At 42.0% G+C, this 15455-nt stretch overlaps 1 protein-coding gene and 1 non-coding gene across 7 annotated transcripts in view; one reads left to right on the top strand and one right to left on the bottom strand.

Annotated features, from left to right (window-relative positions):
- SINHCAF (SIN3-HDAC complex associated factor) overlaps positions 1-15455 on the top strand; it is a 44999-nt gene that overhangs the window by 15079 nt on the left and 14465 nt on the right. For 5 of the 6 annotated variants that reach the window (XM_030939212.1, XM_030939214.1, XM_010386216.2 and 2 more), the window contains exons 2-3: positions 13774-13921; positions 14928-15027. In XM_030939212.1, coding sequence (XP_030795072.1) covers positions 13794-13921; positions 14928-15027 — 228 coding nt within the window. In that variant the 5' untranslated portion in view covers positions 13774-13793. Of the gene's footprint in view, positions 1-6280; positions 6423-13773; positions 13922-14927; positions 15028-15455 lie in introns of all 6 variants that reach the window. The other variant, XM_030939213.1, reaches the window with a different exon arrangement.
- LOC115900219 lies at positions 7585-7684 on the bottom strand. Its single transcript, XR_004059886.1, has one exon. It is a non-coding gene; the product is annotated as a small nucleolar RNA U13 (small nucleolar RNA).

Here is a 15455-nt window from a genome sequence, read left to right as displayed (position 1 = left end):
TAAAAATACAAAAATTAGCCAATCGTGATGGCACATGCCTGTAATCCTAGCTACTCAGGAGACTGAGGCAGAAGAATTGCTTGAACCTCAGAGGCAGAGGTTGCAGTGAGCTGAGATCGTACCACTGCACTCCAGCCTGGGCAACAGAGTGAGACTGTGTCTCAGAAAAAAAAAAAAAAAAAAAAAAATCATAGATTGGATTAAAATCCAGCAATGCTGCCAGAATCCAGATGGGCCTGTTGTAGATTTTTTTTTTACCCACTTTGATAAAACATGAAAACAATATTGCAGATGTCAGTGGACAACTTGGAAAACAATAAAAATGACACATTATTAAATTAAGATTTCCCAAACAATTTGGATGATGCACTACCCACTATTGTCAAATGACTGACTAGGTGATAGCCAGAACTAATGACTGGTCAACTTAGCTGACCAGTTGTCCTGTACAGTCATAAAAAAGGAAAATCAAAAGACTGTATACTTAACAATGGCAACAGTTAACCTCTTAAAACTCCCAGGCCAATAAGAAGAAAATTAAGTCTATTGGTCCTAAGAGCTCTTCTCCCCTTCTCTGTCACTACTACAAGAAGCTAGGGCATTTTAAAAGGAATTGCAAGATACTGAAATGGAAACAACAGGATGATAAACTGGAAAACTAGGAATCCTCTGAGAAAATAGGGGGTTTTCATTTCTCCCAATACGCTGCTTTAACTCACTCTTTGGGAAAAAATAATTCAATAGGCACAGGAGCTGCTGTATCAGTTATAAATTCCACCTTACTTAAAAACCCCATTTTTCAGAGAAATGAAAAAGTTAACATGGTGGGTATACCTAATAAACCTATCTCTTGCTTTAAATTCACACCTTTGCTTTACTGGTTCATTGGGTTTGGCTTCCTCCCAAGGGCTATGAATATGATACTCTCAGCCAATCCCGTGTTTTCCTGACATGCCCAGAAGTGCCTGTTTAACCTTCTGGATTGAAATTTCCACAACATCCATAATGCTCATCTCTTTTTCCTCAAAGTGGGAAATGTTTCTGGAACTTGAACCATGGGATTAGGGAAAGCAAACCAAATAATGCTCTCATAATATATCACAAGTTGGCTGGGCGCGGTGGCTCACACCTGTAATCCCAGCACTTTGGGAGGCTGAGTGGGGCGGATCACCTGAGGTCGGGAGTTTGAGACCAGCCTGACCAACATGGAGAAACCCCGTCTCTACTAAAAAAAATGCAAAAGTAGCTGAGCGTGGTGGTGCATGCCTGTAATCCCAGCTACTTGGGAGGCTTAGGCAGGTGAATTGCTTGAACCTGGGAGGCGGAGGTTGCAGTGAACGGAGATCACACCATTGCACTCCAGCCTGGGCAACAGAGTGAGACTCCGTTTCAAAAAAAAAAAAATCACAAATTGATGTTAGTGGTGTAAAGACACCCTCATGTGATTGGGAAGATGGGAAAACAAAAAGAAATATAATAAAGGGAAGGAAACCATAAGGCTCCTTTTAAACTTCAACTTTTCTACTAATGCCAGAAGCTGAGTGTTTACTTGAAACTATGTCTTACCAGCTGTGGTCCCAGTCTAACACAGACATAGGAAAGATAGTCTCAGCTGCTCCAATAAAGGTTGAGATTAACACTATGAATCCCTTGCTTAACGTAAAATAATAGCCACTATGGCAAGAAGCCTTAGGTGGAGTTGCCCCAATCATGAGATTATCTTGAGAGAGGTTTTATTATTCCCTGCACCAGTCCCTGCAACACCCCCATTTTCCTTGTCAGAGAACCAAATGGGGAGGGGATGGAGATTTGTACAGAACTTAAAGGCTGTAGACGGTATTATAATACCTAGATATCCAGTGCTTCTTAACCTTTATACTCCTGTCTGCCATACCAAACATCAATGATGATAGTGTTCTTTTTTTTTTGGGGGACAGAATCTCACTCTGTCCCCTAGGCTGGAGTACAGTGGCACAATCTCAGCTCACTGCAGCCTCCACCTCCCGGGATCAAGCGATTCTCCCGCCTCAGCCTGCCAAGTAGCTAGGATTAAAGACGTGCACCACCACACCCGGCTTATTTTTGTATTTTTAGTAGAGATGGGGTTTCGTGATGTTGGCCAGGCTGGTCTCGAACTCCTGACCTCAAGTGATCCACCCGCTTCAGCCTCCCAAAGTGCTGGGATTATAGGTGTGAGCCACTGTGCCTGTCCCTGACAATATTTTTCAGTTGTGGATCTCTGTAGTGCCTTTTTAAAGCATCCCTATACATCCAGGTAATCAGTATTTGTTTGCCTTTACCTGGAGAGAATGACGGTATACTTGGACTGTGATGTCACAGCAATATACAGTACCACTTACTTTTCCCAAATACTGAAATACGAATTTAGCAGACTTGGACTTCTCTCAGGGGATCCTCATCCCTCATCCAGTGTGTGCATGACCTCCTCCTTTGCTCTGACACTTTCTTCCTCTGAAGAAGAAAACTTGTACTTACTTCAACAATTGGCCATTATAGGGCACAAGGTGTCTAAGGGTAAACTTTAATTTTGTCTTTCTCAAGTCAGACATGTGGGACATGTTATGTCAGCCAAAGGATTGAGTGTCAGTCCTGATAGAATCAAAGGAATTTTAGCTTTTTTGATGCTTACTACTAAAAAATAGCTTAGAGGGTTCGTGGAGTTGGCTTGCTATTGTAGAAGCTGGATACTAAATTTTTATTGACTCAACCTTTTTATATCTGTTTAAAGAATGACCGGCCTGGTCCCATCATGTGGACTCGTGAGGGACAACCAGCTGTGCAACAAATTAAAGAAAGATTAGTAGGCCAGGTGCAGTGGTTGATGCCTATAATCCCAGAACTTTGGGAGGCCGAGGCAGGCAAATACTTGTGGCCAGGCGTTCAAGACCAGCCCGGGCAACATGGTGAAACTGTGTCTTTACTAAAAATACAAAAATTAGCTAGATATGGTGGCAAAACGTCCATAGTCCCAGTTACGTGGGAGGCTGAGGCAGGAGAATCGCTTGAAGGAGGCAGAGGTTGCAGTAAGCTGACTGCCTTCCAGCCTGAGTGACAGAGCAGGAGTCTGTTTTTTTTTTTTAAAGATTAATAAATGCCCCAGTAATAAGATACCCAAACTATGAACTTTCTTTCTCTTCATGAAGATGGGGGAAACACATTTGGTATGTTGACTCAAACATGGTGACCAGCAAAGACCTATAGGCTATTATAGTCAGCAGTTAGATCCAGTGACTCGAGGGCTGCCTTGTGTAAGGCAATATCAGCTACAGCCCTTCTATATAAAATTGTTAGAGAGACAGTCTTGGGGTCCCCTCCCTTACTGCCTTCATTCTGCATTCAGTTGAGCTACTTCTGAATTCTCATCATAACTTAACACTTATCTTTCAATAGATTAACTTCCTATTAGGTCTTAATTTTATTATTCTCTAATGTTACCATCTCTTGTTGCAATGATCCTAACCTGGCCTCTCTCTCTCTTTCTCTCTTTTTTTTAGACAGGGTCTTGCTTTGTCACCCAGGCTGGAGTGCAGTGGCATGATCACAGCTCACTGCTGCCTCAACCTCCTGGGCTCAGTTAATCTGCCTGCCTCAGTCTCCCCAGTAGCTAGGACTACAGGTGTGCACCACTGCACCTGGCTGATTTTTGTATTTTTTGTAGAGACAAGGTTTACCATGTTGCCCAGGCTGGTCTCGAACTCCTGGGCTCAAGCAATCTGCCCACCTTGAGTGGTACTTGTGGATCTCTGTAGTGCCTTTTTTTTTTTATTTTTATTTTTATTTTTATTTTTTTTTGAGGCGGAGTCTCGCTCTGTCGCCGGGACTGGAGTGCAGTGGCCAGATCTCAGCTCACTGCAAGCTCCGCCTCCCGGGTTTACGCCATTCTCCTGCCTCAGCCTCCCGAGTAGCTGGGACTACAGGCGCCCGCCACCTCGCCCAGCTAGTTTTTGTATTTTTAGTAGAGACGGGGTTTCACCGTGTTAGCCAGGATGGTCTCGATCTCCTGACCTCGTGATTCGCCCGTCTCGGCCTCCCAAAGTGCTGGGATTACAGGCTTGAGCCACCGCGCCCGGCCTGTAGTGCCTTTTTAAGCATCCCTATACATCCTGGTAGTTAGTATTTGTTTGCCTTTACCTGGAGAGAATGATGGGATACTTGAACTGTGATGTCACAGGGATATACAGTGCCCCACTTATTTTTCCCAAATATGAATTTGAATTTAGCAGACCACAAAGTGCTAGGATTATAGGCATGAGCCACTGCACCAGGCCTGGCCAGTCTTCTGACAAGACCTCTCATGACTTCATCCCGATGACATACCCAACTTTTTACCCCAAGGACAGACCTACAAGAATCACCATTAGATAATGCCTAGACAGAATGGTTTACAGATGTATCTTACTTGAGGGGAGAAGGTAGTAAGTTTAAAGCGGGATGTGCCATGGTCATTGAAGCTGGTGTTCTGCAGGCTAAGTCAGCCCAACTTGCTGAACTGATTGCCGTGACTCAACCTTGTCAACTAGCAAAGAATAAAGTGGTAAAAATTATGCCCCTATGCATCCAGTGGTGCTCATAACTTGGGAATGCTATGGAAAGAGAGAGGGTATTTAACCTTCTCAGGGCACGCCTTAAAAAATGGACTAGTCTTGGAGCTCGCTTTTGGCAATTATAAAGGTTCCAGGCTGCTCTGAATTAGACACAACATAGAATCAAGGTAGTCAATTTGCTGATGCAGTAGCTAAGAGAGCTGTGTTTGAGACACCAGTCCGATCCTTGGAATGACTGTGAGACTTAAACAGTTAAGTTTACACTAAAGGAAATCCAAGACTTAGCTTCCACCGAAGAAAGATTTACCTGGAAACGAAAGCGGGGGTACTTTTTCCCCCAAACAGAACTATGGTATGGACCTAATGATAAACCCATCATCCTAGTGGGGTGTCAGATGCCCTTCATGGAACACATTTACAGCTTGACCCATTGGAATTCAGATAAAATGATATCCTATTATAAACAATATTATTGGAAACTGTCATCATGGCACAGAAGATTGATTCACAGTGTACCATCTACCCAAAACACAATCCTGGAAAACCCCTTTATGTGGCTCAGGGTCATTTTCTTTTTCTACCTAGACCTTTTGAGATGTGGCAGCTTGATTGTATCCAGCTGCCACCATCTTAAGCATATAAACATGCATTGGTAATGATATGCATGTCTTTGCATTGGGTAATGCAATTGCCCATCCTGCTGATGGTCAATGGTAGTGGGTAAAATCTTATTAGAAAGGATTACCCCATTGTGGGGAGTCCCCTTTTGAACTTCACAGCAGTAGGGGAACTTATTTTACTGCCCAGGTCATTGAGCATTTGTAAAATTTGGGACTGGGCGCAGTGGCTCACGTCTGTAATCCCAGCACTTTGTGAGGCCGAGGTGGGCGGATCACCTGAGGCCAGGAGTTTAAGACCAGCCTGGCTAACATGATGAAATCCTGTCTCCACTAACAATACAAAAATTAGCCGCTCATCGTGGCGCATGCCTTTAGTCCCAGCCACTCAGGAGGCTGAGGCAGGAGAATCACTTGAACCCGGCAGGTGGAGGTTGCAGTAAGCCAAGATCACACCACTGCACTCCACCCTAGGTGATAGAGCAAGACTTGGTCTCCAAAAAAAAAAAAAAAAAAAAAAAAAAAATTGGCCTATATTTCAGTATTTTGATTGTGCCTACCACCCTTAGTCCTCTGGATTGGTAGAATGGAGCAATGGAATAATAACACAATTGGCGCTAAGTCCCTGGATTGGTGCAATGGACCAATGGAATAATAGAAAAAAATTGGCTAAATTTATGGAGGCTTTTCACCTCTGCTGGCCGAAGGCACTCCCCTTGGTATTGTTCAACCTTTGATCCATCCCTTTATTAGCTCTCTTCTCATGAAATTGTAACTGGAAGACCCAGGCACGTGGGAATCAAGATGACTGATCCAAATTTACTGAATGGGGACATCTTGCACTATTTTAAGGGACTCATTCACCAACTCATGAAAAGCCAGACCTTAGTGCAAGACACGTCCCACAGTGTGCTTCTGGGAGATGAAGATTCTGGTCATGACCTCCAACCTGGAAATTTTGTCTGTTGGAAAAGACATCTCATAAAGGACTCCCTCCAGCCTTGGTGGAGGGGCCCTTGCCAGGTACCGCTGAGTAATCCATGCACAGCAGAGTTAAAGGGTGTAGACTCACCGATCCATATCTCTCACCTTAAAAAGGCACAACTTCCTGAATGGACCATGACTCCCACCAAAGATCCCTGACGCTGATTCACCAAACAGTTTCAACCCTGAAACCAGGACGAGAAGTTGACAACATCTGAGTGGACAGCTAATTGACCCAAGACTTGAGAGCAGGCCTGTATGATCTCCTGTCTAAACATTCTTAGAGTATTATATTTACTTTGGGGACTATTGGCCTTGTCTGCTTTGATTCAGATTATAGGATATATAACCTGGTTAATGTTTCCATACACATGATGGCCACCAATATATATATACACTTGACTTTTCAGGGTCTCTGCTGGCGATGGAAAAATAGTTCATGAGCTAAACTTTTCCAAAGTGTGGCAGATAGAGGCAGTCTCTCAGATTGCTGGATTTGTCACCAGCTTCCTAGGGCCATTCAGTATCATTACATGGTACTTGTTGCACCTGTGATTGATTTTTCTGACACTCCAAATGTTACCATATACTTGCATCAGTTCTCTCCAGGTGTCCCTTTCCAAATTCAAATTCAGCTTCTAAAGCCAGGCCATATTTTCATTCTGTGCTTTATAATATCCCCTAAGTCTCACCCCTTCCCACCGCCCCCAGACCTGTCTATCAGGAAGCCAATCAGGGACAAATTCTCTAACTTATCTGGAACACAAACTTAATTCCTCATCTTTTCCAGGCCGCTGTCCCTACACATTCCTGGCCTCCCACCGTTACTGTCATAACTGGCAACTGAATGTCCAAAGGAGAAAAAGCAAAAGCAAATTGTGCCAGCACGTCTTGTTTGTTATGTATCATGCTTATGCAGGCTTTTGTAAGACCTGCAGTAAAACCAATCCATGGCTCACTCATGTTTTAAACAACTTACCCATGAATGAATAGTTAATAGATACATTTTGGTATGTGGCATTGGGCCACACCCACCAACCCAAGGATGGGCACATAGTGTAAATAGCTGGCAAAAGAGCTGGCAAATTGAAAGGAGCTTTTTTTTTTTTTTTTGAGGGAGGGTCTTGCTCTGTCGCCTAGGCCGGAGTGTGGTGGTGTGATCATGGCTTACTACAGCTTTGACCTCCCTGGGCTCAGGTGATCCTCGTACCTTAGCCTCTTGAGTAGCTGGGACAAGGAGTCTGTACAGTAGCTCACACTGCCTGCTGCACTTACATCAACACCTCAGATGAAGTAGAGACTTGCGTAGAAAGAATTTTCAAGCAAGCTAAATGGTTACAAGGGGCACAAACTACCGATCTTCTCAATGATCTGTTTAATTGGCTTCCTATTTCTTCCAGTCTGCAATTCAAACCCTTTTTCATGGGTAAAGTACCAATGTCATAACAAGGTTTGAAGGAGGTGCATCTCACACATGTGTGAATGTCCATTCATCATGCTTATAAATGACAGAAGGATCTCAAACCTTGATATAATCGTAGTGTCTATCCTATTTCTCTTACTATCAGTTAAATTACTCATGGTATTTATAATCAACCTACGTAAATCTATTGCTAAAACCAGAATTGTAGGCCAGTTGCAGTGGCCCATACACTAGCACTTGGGAGGCCAAGGTGAAAAGACTCTTGAGGCTAGGAGTTTGGGACCAGCCTGGGCAATGTAGTGAAACCCTGTCTTAATAAAAAAAAATTAACACCCTCCCCCCCATTTTGGTAGCACAATGTAGATAGAATTATCCTGTAAGCGTAGCAGTAGATTCCACTACATACCCCTGGAGTGTCTGCCTCAGGCCTACATCAACCTCATCTCACCTCTTTCCCTCCAACGTGGGACATGACTTCCTGGGAAGACAGAAGGACATGAAGTATGATCATTTGTGTTCTCTAAAGAGAAATTTTGATCAAAAGGGGGAAAATGTGGAAATACAAGGAAAAGTGGATTGACACAGCCTCTTCTAAATATTTGTTCTGGCTGAAGAATGTGTATGTGCAAAGGCAGCTATGTCAGTTAGATCAGTGTTAGAACCTCCCATAAATAGGCTTGTTTTAACTGTAACCCCTCAAATCTTGAAAAACATCTTGAAATGTTTTTTTTTTTTTTTTCTATTTCAAGGACCTTAAGAAAACATATTGTAGATAGACAGATAGATGATGATGATAGTGTCAGAAGAAAAGAGAAAAGTGAGACAAGATGGCTGTGGTTTGGACATATGGGTAATAAAACCATGGCCTATTTACTGAGGCTGACCCTTTGTGCATTTGTAACTGGAGTTTGTTAAATATTTTACTAACAGGTACTGGTTGTAAACTTGTGTGTCAGATATAGAACAAAGGCAGGATGGAATCAATCATCCTTCCGCCAGACCCTGAGATGCCTATGTAATTATTAACCTTTCTCTCTTACCCACTCAACCACATACTTACTTTACCTTATATGTAACATCACTGAATACCAGTCAAATCGACAAGAATGTAATTGTTGCTTCACTGTACTGCAGGTATCCCCCTGTTTAAAAAAATGTATGAATACCATGCCTCAGGTAATCTTGCTTTGAAACAAAGGTTATAAGCTATTGGAACTTGTGCTCTCTGGGTGCACATCCTCAAGCTCGGCCTAATAAACCTTGTTTGATTGAGATTCCCATCTTGGGTCTCTCATTTGGGTTAACACACCTACTGTGAGACTGGAATCTTAGATGCTGCGCTTACAAAGATGATAAAGACGAGTTAATTCCTCAGTTATTTTTATTTTTAAATGTCTCAAAAACAGGCTTACTGAGATCATTCATGTACCATAAAATTCACTCATTTATATGCCATAAGATTCACTCTTGTAATGTGTACAATTCAGTGGCTTTTAGTATACTCAGAGTTTTGCAACCATACCACTATTTAATTTTAGAAGACAACAGTTCATAATCAGTATTTTAAGTTTTTCTTGATTTTTGGCTTTATTTATTTTTTTTTTGAGACGGAGTTGCGCTGTGTCAGCCAGGTTGGAGTGCAGTGGCCAAGCTCTGCCTCCCGGGTTTAGGCCATTCTGCCTCAGCCTCCCGAGTAGCTGGGACTACAGGCGCCCGCCACCTCGCCCGGCTAGTTTTTTGTATTTTTTGCTAGAGACGGGGTTTCACCGTGTTAGCCAGGATGGTCTCCATCTCCTGACCTCGTGATCCGCCCATCTCGGCCTCCCAAAGGGCTGAGATTACAGGCTTGAGCCACCGCGCCCGGCCTGATTTTTGGCTTTAATCTCACAGCTGAATTTTCCTCTTCTTTCTTCAGACACACGCTTAAGGGTGAGATTGTATGGGTCTGTTCTCAGCTGTAACTATTAATCAATTAGAAAGCAGATAGTATTACCTTTCTTCCTTTATTTTTTATTTTATTTTATTTTTTTGAGATGGAGTCTCGCTCTGTCGCCCGGGCTGGAGTGCAGTGGCCGGATCTCAGCTCACTGCAAGCTCCGCCTCCCGGGGTTACGCCATTCTCCTGCCTCAGCCTCCCGAGTAGCTGGGACTACAGGCGCCAGCCACCTCGCCAGGCTAGCTTTTTGTGTTTTTTAGTAGAGACAGGGTTTCACCGTGTTAGCCAGGATGGTCTCGAACTGCTGACCTCGTGATCCGCCCGTCTCGGCCTCCCAAAGTGCTGGGATTACAGGCTTGAGCCACTGCGCCCGGCCACCTTTCTTCCTTTAAAACATAGTGCTGAGTGATATGATGCCTATGAGAATAGAGGCAAAATGCACAGATAGTTTCAGAGCTGATGGTGTCATTTGAACAAATAAGATAGATTGTACTGGAGGAATCATTTAATATTGCACAAATGTGGTACTAGGAAAGCAGTATTCTAAAGAACCACCAGGTTGCTTGAAAAAACAAATGTCCAGTTTAAAATCAAGTTATGCCGTGCCCACCCACTACTTTGTTAAATATATAAAGTAACTTGGTTTCAGAGACCATTTTGTGTCCTTGGTTTTCCTCCAGAGATTAAGTAGTGTTTTTGTAAAAATTTCATGGGTTTGCAGATTTTTGAAAATACTATCAGTTAATCTCAGGGATCCCCAAACCTCAAAATGGTTAAACACCAATCACTGCTTAACTTGGTTGCTGTAAACAAAGCCCAAAATGAAACCCCTGTGTATTTGCTGCAGATTCCCAGGTGCCTCTTAAGTGTGAGGATAAGCTCAGAAAAGGCTTAATAGGTGTATTAAGTTGTCATCCATTAAAAGGTTCACATGCTCCTTGTGTGTTGCATAAGGACAGGTGTCTGCCACCTCATTGCATTTCTCACTGAGCATTGCCTAGGAGAGGGTAAGCCCTAGGATTTAGATCCCTCTCAGATCAAAAGTAAGGACAAAAGTAAGGTCAGTCAGGACAAAAGTAAGGTCACGGAGCTATATAAAAATGGATTATGAATCCTAAGACATTAGCCTATTCTCCCCCATGTCTAAGAAGAATATTCCTCAGCTGATGACTGGAATGTCTTGCTAGGGGGTGGTGGGTCAGTTTTGTGGAGGTCCCCACCGGCAGAAAAAAATCACTGAAGAGGAACACTTAATTCACAATGGCTGCTGATTAAAAAGAAAGCCTCAGTATTCACCTATAATCCGTCACATCCTTAACAACTTGCCAGTGTGGTAACTGGCACAAACTATGGCGTCTTGGTCAAATCCAACCTCAGTGAAGGTAGTTCATATCCTAGAGATGAGCTGAATGCTGATAGCTTTGAGGACTTGTTTATTTGGGGGAAGGGAAAGAGATTGTGAGGGTAGAGATAGGAATCTATCTGTCGTAATAGGATTTGGTCTGTGTATTAATGGAATGAACTGGCCTTTTTTTGCTCTGCTTCATTTGTCCTTGGTGAGAAGGGAGGCTGAAGTTTCCAAGAGTTCTGGATGAAGTTGTAGAGTATTAGAGAAACTGTTCTCTGACCTTCTTGATGGTAATGCAAGCTGTTGGGTGAGTTTGGAGAAGAGCACAGGGTGGTGTGAGAACGAGGGTCATATTACATTGTGCCTTAAAACAGGAATATACATATTAAAACAATAACTGCTACTCTGTTTTCTTGTTTCTGCAATCTTTTGTCATTTGACATTGTTTTTTCCAAAGCAACATGCAACCATTTTCTTCAGGATTTTCTTTTCAGTTATCATATGGGTTTGTTGTTGGATTGAGAAAAAAAAGTCTGCCTCATTTGAGCAGGCCTCTCTAGACCTTTTCTTACGACTGTGTAGAGGGTATTTTCTCATTTTTCTTCCTCTCAAAGACATCAGATTCCCAAGCATTTACCTAAAATTATTATCAACTAAAAATTTTTTTTTTGAACAATTCTTAGAGGTAACTGTTTAGACTTAATTATTGAAATGCATCAAGGCCTTCTGCCTTGCCCCCATCTCACTCTTTTGCCTGCCTCTCTCACCAACAAAAACATTGCACAGGAACAGTTATATTAACAATAGCCTGTTTGAAAGGGAAGCTTCAATTTTTAAGCTAATTATTTGCTAATAAAAGTTTGAAAAGTATTTTCTTTTAAAAGTTGTAAAACCTCTGTCTATATTTCAAAATCCCTCAATACCAAAAAAATACACATAAAAAGCCTGGATATTTGGTTACTTCTGAATCACTTTCATTAATACTTGCTATATTATACTAACCAGAATTGGAATGGAATGGGATCAGACGACATAATCCAAAGACAAATACAGCCATATGTCACACAAGGACTTTTTGGTCAACCACAGACTGCATATATGATGTTGGTCCCAATAGATTATAATACCGTATTTTTTTGTACGTTTTCTGTATTTAGATGCACACAGATTCTTACCATTGTATTACAGTTGCCCACAACATTCAGTACAGTCACATGCTGTATAAGTTTGTTGCCTAGGAACAGTAGGCTATCCCATATAGCCTAGGGGTGTTGTAGGCTATTGCCATCTTGGTTTGTGTGAGGACGCTGATGTTTGCACCAGGATGCCCAATGATGAATTTCTCAGAATGTGTCCCCATTGTTAATCAACACATGACTGTACTGAAGCTTTAGGTTTAGTCATCTAAGTTTATGTCTAAAACAACTTTAAAAAGATACTGTTCTGTGGTTATAACTCCTAAAACTGTGGACACGAAAGTGGTATTAATAATTTTCTTGGCCGGGCACGGTAGCTCACGCCTGTAATCCCAGCACTTTGGGAGGCCAAGGCAGGCGGATTACGAGGTCAGGAGATCGAGACCATCCTGGCTAACACGGTAAAACCCTGTCTCTACTAAAAATACAAAAAGTTAGCCGGGTGTGGTGGCGGGCGCCTGTAGTCAGTCCCAGCTGCTGGGGAGGCTGAGGCAGGAGAATCCCTTGAACTCGGGAGGCGGAGCTTGTAGTGAGCCGAGATCGCGCCACCGCACTCCAGTCTGGGCGACAGAGCGAGACTCTGTCTCAAAAAAAAAAAAAAAATTTTTTTTTCTTTTATTGTTGCTTTATGTGATAATTTATAGTTAGACCCTCATACATACAAACATCCTCTGGACTTGTCCATTGGAGTTTAGTTTCTATATTCATTGCCTTTTCATCACCTCTCTTAGTCCAGATGTTCTGGTGAGCTGGCCCTTGATTTGGATATTCCAAATTACTTTTCCTAAGGTACAGATTTACTGCCAGCTACATATTTACATCCAGCCCCAGAGCTGTTTTCTTCATTCCTTCCTTGATGTTGAGATTTTTTTTTTTTTTTTAAAACAGAAGGGCTGCAATTTATTTCACTCTGCATCTCTGGGACATTTTCCTCCCACTGTTACTACTCTCAGCCCAAAACCTCATAGAAGAGGTCCACAAACCTCTAACAACTAAGGGGCAGATCAGCGGTCAGACAACATGAGCTCGTTCTTTTTTTGTCTTAATGATACATGGAATTATTATTATTATTATTATTAAATTATAACCTTGGATTTTTGTGAATTTTACATCTTCCTTTCAGCAGTTTCAATTCAGGGCCAAACTTGACTGCTTAGAACTTCCCATTTATCACAGAAGAAATCCCCTCTGAATTCCCATTAGGCAAAGTAGTATGGGCTATGCATAGTGAGCTAGTTGTGTACTTAGTATCAAATAGTGTTCGTGGTAAATGCTCAAAACTTCCCCAGAGGGGAATCACGTTAATGCAAAGATGCAAAATAAAAAGGTGTGTCTTAAGTTTAAGGATATGTCCTCGATTGTGTACAGCTTCATTATTTTACAGGATTGTTTGTGGCATTTCTTACTTAAAAACCTGATTTTAAAAAATGCTCCTCTTCCCCATTTTTAGAGTGCATGTTTGCTAGGCGAGGTAGGAGGTAGTAGAGTCCTCCTTAAGTAACTAAACTTTTCTTTGTGTTTTATACACTTGCCATGATAGTGCCAAGAATGGAGGTAGATCCAGGAGGTCTTCCCCTGAGCTGCCTGCCTGTCTTGGTCATGTAATACCAAGTTGCTTGGGGATAGGGTGGAGCAGAGAGAACTCTTTAATGGTTCCTTGTTACAGCCCTCAACAAAGATGTGTCAATTCCCTTGGCTTTACAGACTATTGCCCAGAAGAAAAGATGTTTGGTTTTCACAAGCCAAAGATGTACCGAAGTATAGAGGGCTGCTGTATTTGCAGAGCTAAGTCCTCCAGTTCTCGATTCACTGACAGTAAACGCTATGAAAAGGACTTCCAGAGCTGTTTTGGGTAAGATCACCTGATGTTTGTACTATTCTTAGAGTGAAAAAATACCGCAGCATACAGAAATATTTGTAAGCAAGGTGATTGGAACAATGTGCTAATAATAAAAATCACTTATTCTAATTTAGGCTGTTTAAGTCTCCTGCTTTTTAAATGAATGCTGACAGCCTACTTTTTTCCAGATTATGAGTAGCTACCACATTAATTGTGAAGTCCCTTATAGTTGTAGCTAGACAAACCCTTTTGTTGTTGCCTTCCTTTTGTGGTTAATTTTTAAAAAGGCTTTTTAAAAAATTACCCTTGACTGGGTGCAGCGGCTCACACCAGTAATCTGAGAGCACTTTGGGAGGCCGAGGCGGGCGGATCACGAGGTCAAGAGATCGAGACCATCCTGGCCAACGTGGTGAAACCCCGCCTCTACTAAAAATACAAAAATAAGCTGGGCGTGGTGGCGCACACTTACAGTCCCAGTTACTCAGGATGCTGAGGCAGGAGAATTGCTTGAACCCAGGAGGCGGAGGTTGTAGTGAGCCGAGATCATGCCGCTGCACTCCCGCCTGGCGACAGAGCAAGACTCCATCTCAAAAAAAAAAAAAAAATTACCCTTGACAGGGTGCAGTGGCTCACGCCAGTAATCCCAGCACTTTGGGAGGCTGAGGCAGGTCGGTCACAGGAGCTTGAGTTCAGCCTGGGCAACATGGCGAAACCCATCTCTATAAAAAATACAAACAAAAAAACTTGCTGGACGTGGAGGTGCTTGGCCTTTTTAATTTTAAAAGCATTTCTTATTTCAAAATAACCAAATTGCAGTACGTAGAATTGGTTTGTTGAATCTAGAAGATAATTTTATTTCTGAAATATCCTATAGAAACTATGGAATGGGATCATCCAGGATGATTAAATTTTATCTATAAACCATACATAGATACAGTTTTTTTCCCAAAAGAAATGTGTTTGCATGAGTTCTTTAAGGTAAGGGAGACTGATAAAGGTTTGATTGTTTTTTTATCAGATTGCATGAGACTCGTTCAGGAGACATCTGCAATGCCTGTGTCCTGCTTGTGAAAAGATGGAAGAAGTTGCCAGCAGGATCAAAAAAAAACTGGAATCATGTTAGTCCATCTTTCTTTTTTTCAATGATATCTCTATTATATTTAAAGTAACATTAATTTCCCCCTAATTTAGGAAGTAATATATCCCTAGGGTAGAAAAGTCTGAAAAGAATAAAGAAAAACACTAGCTGCTGCTCAGATATAATTGCCTAACATTTTGGCATCTTTAGAACAGAATAGCCTGGTGTGGCATTTCCTTAAGACTATATCCAATAACCCCCTTTTGGAGATTCACAGTAAGCATTCACCTATTTTTAGGCTTAACTCAGTAACTCCCAGAGTTAATTAGACATGAATCCTTTTTCTTAAATCTCTTTGGATAACATGATCCTTTGAACTCAGGTTGGTACTAATGAGCACATAGATTTTAGGATCAGACTTGAATTTGAATTTTGCCTTTACCACTACTAGTTGTGGACTTCGGGTAG

Source organism: Rhinopithecus roxellana, chromosome 10 (genome assembly GCF_007565055.1).
Source record: "Rhinopithecus roxellana isolate Shanxi Qingling chromosome 10, ASM756505v1, whole genome shotgun sequence".
In the NCBI taxonomy this organism is placed as follows: domain Eukaryota; kingdom Metazoa; phylum Chordata; class Mammalia; order Primates; family Cercopithecidae; genus Rhinopithecus; species Rhinopithecus roxellana.
The sequence above is the reverse complement of the archived record's forward strand: the minus strand, read 5'-3'. Positions and strand labels throughout refer to the sequence as shown.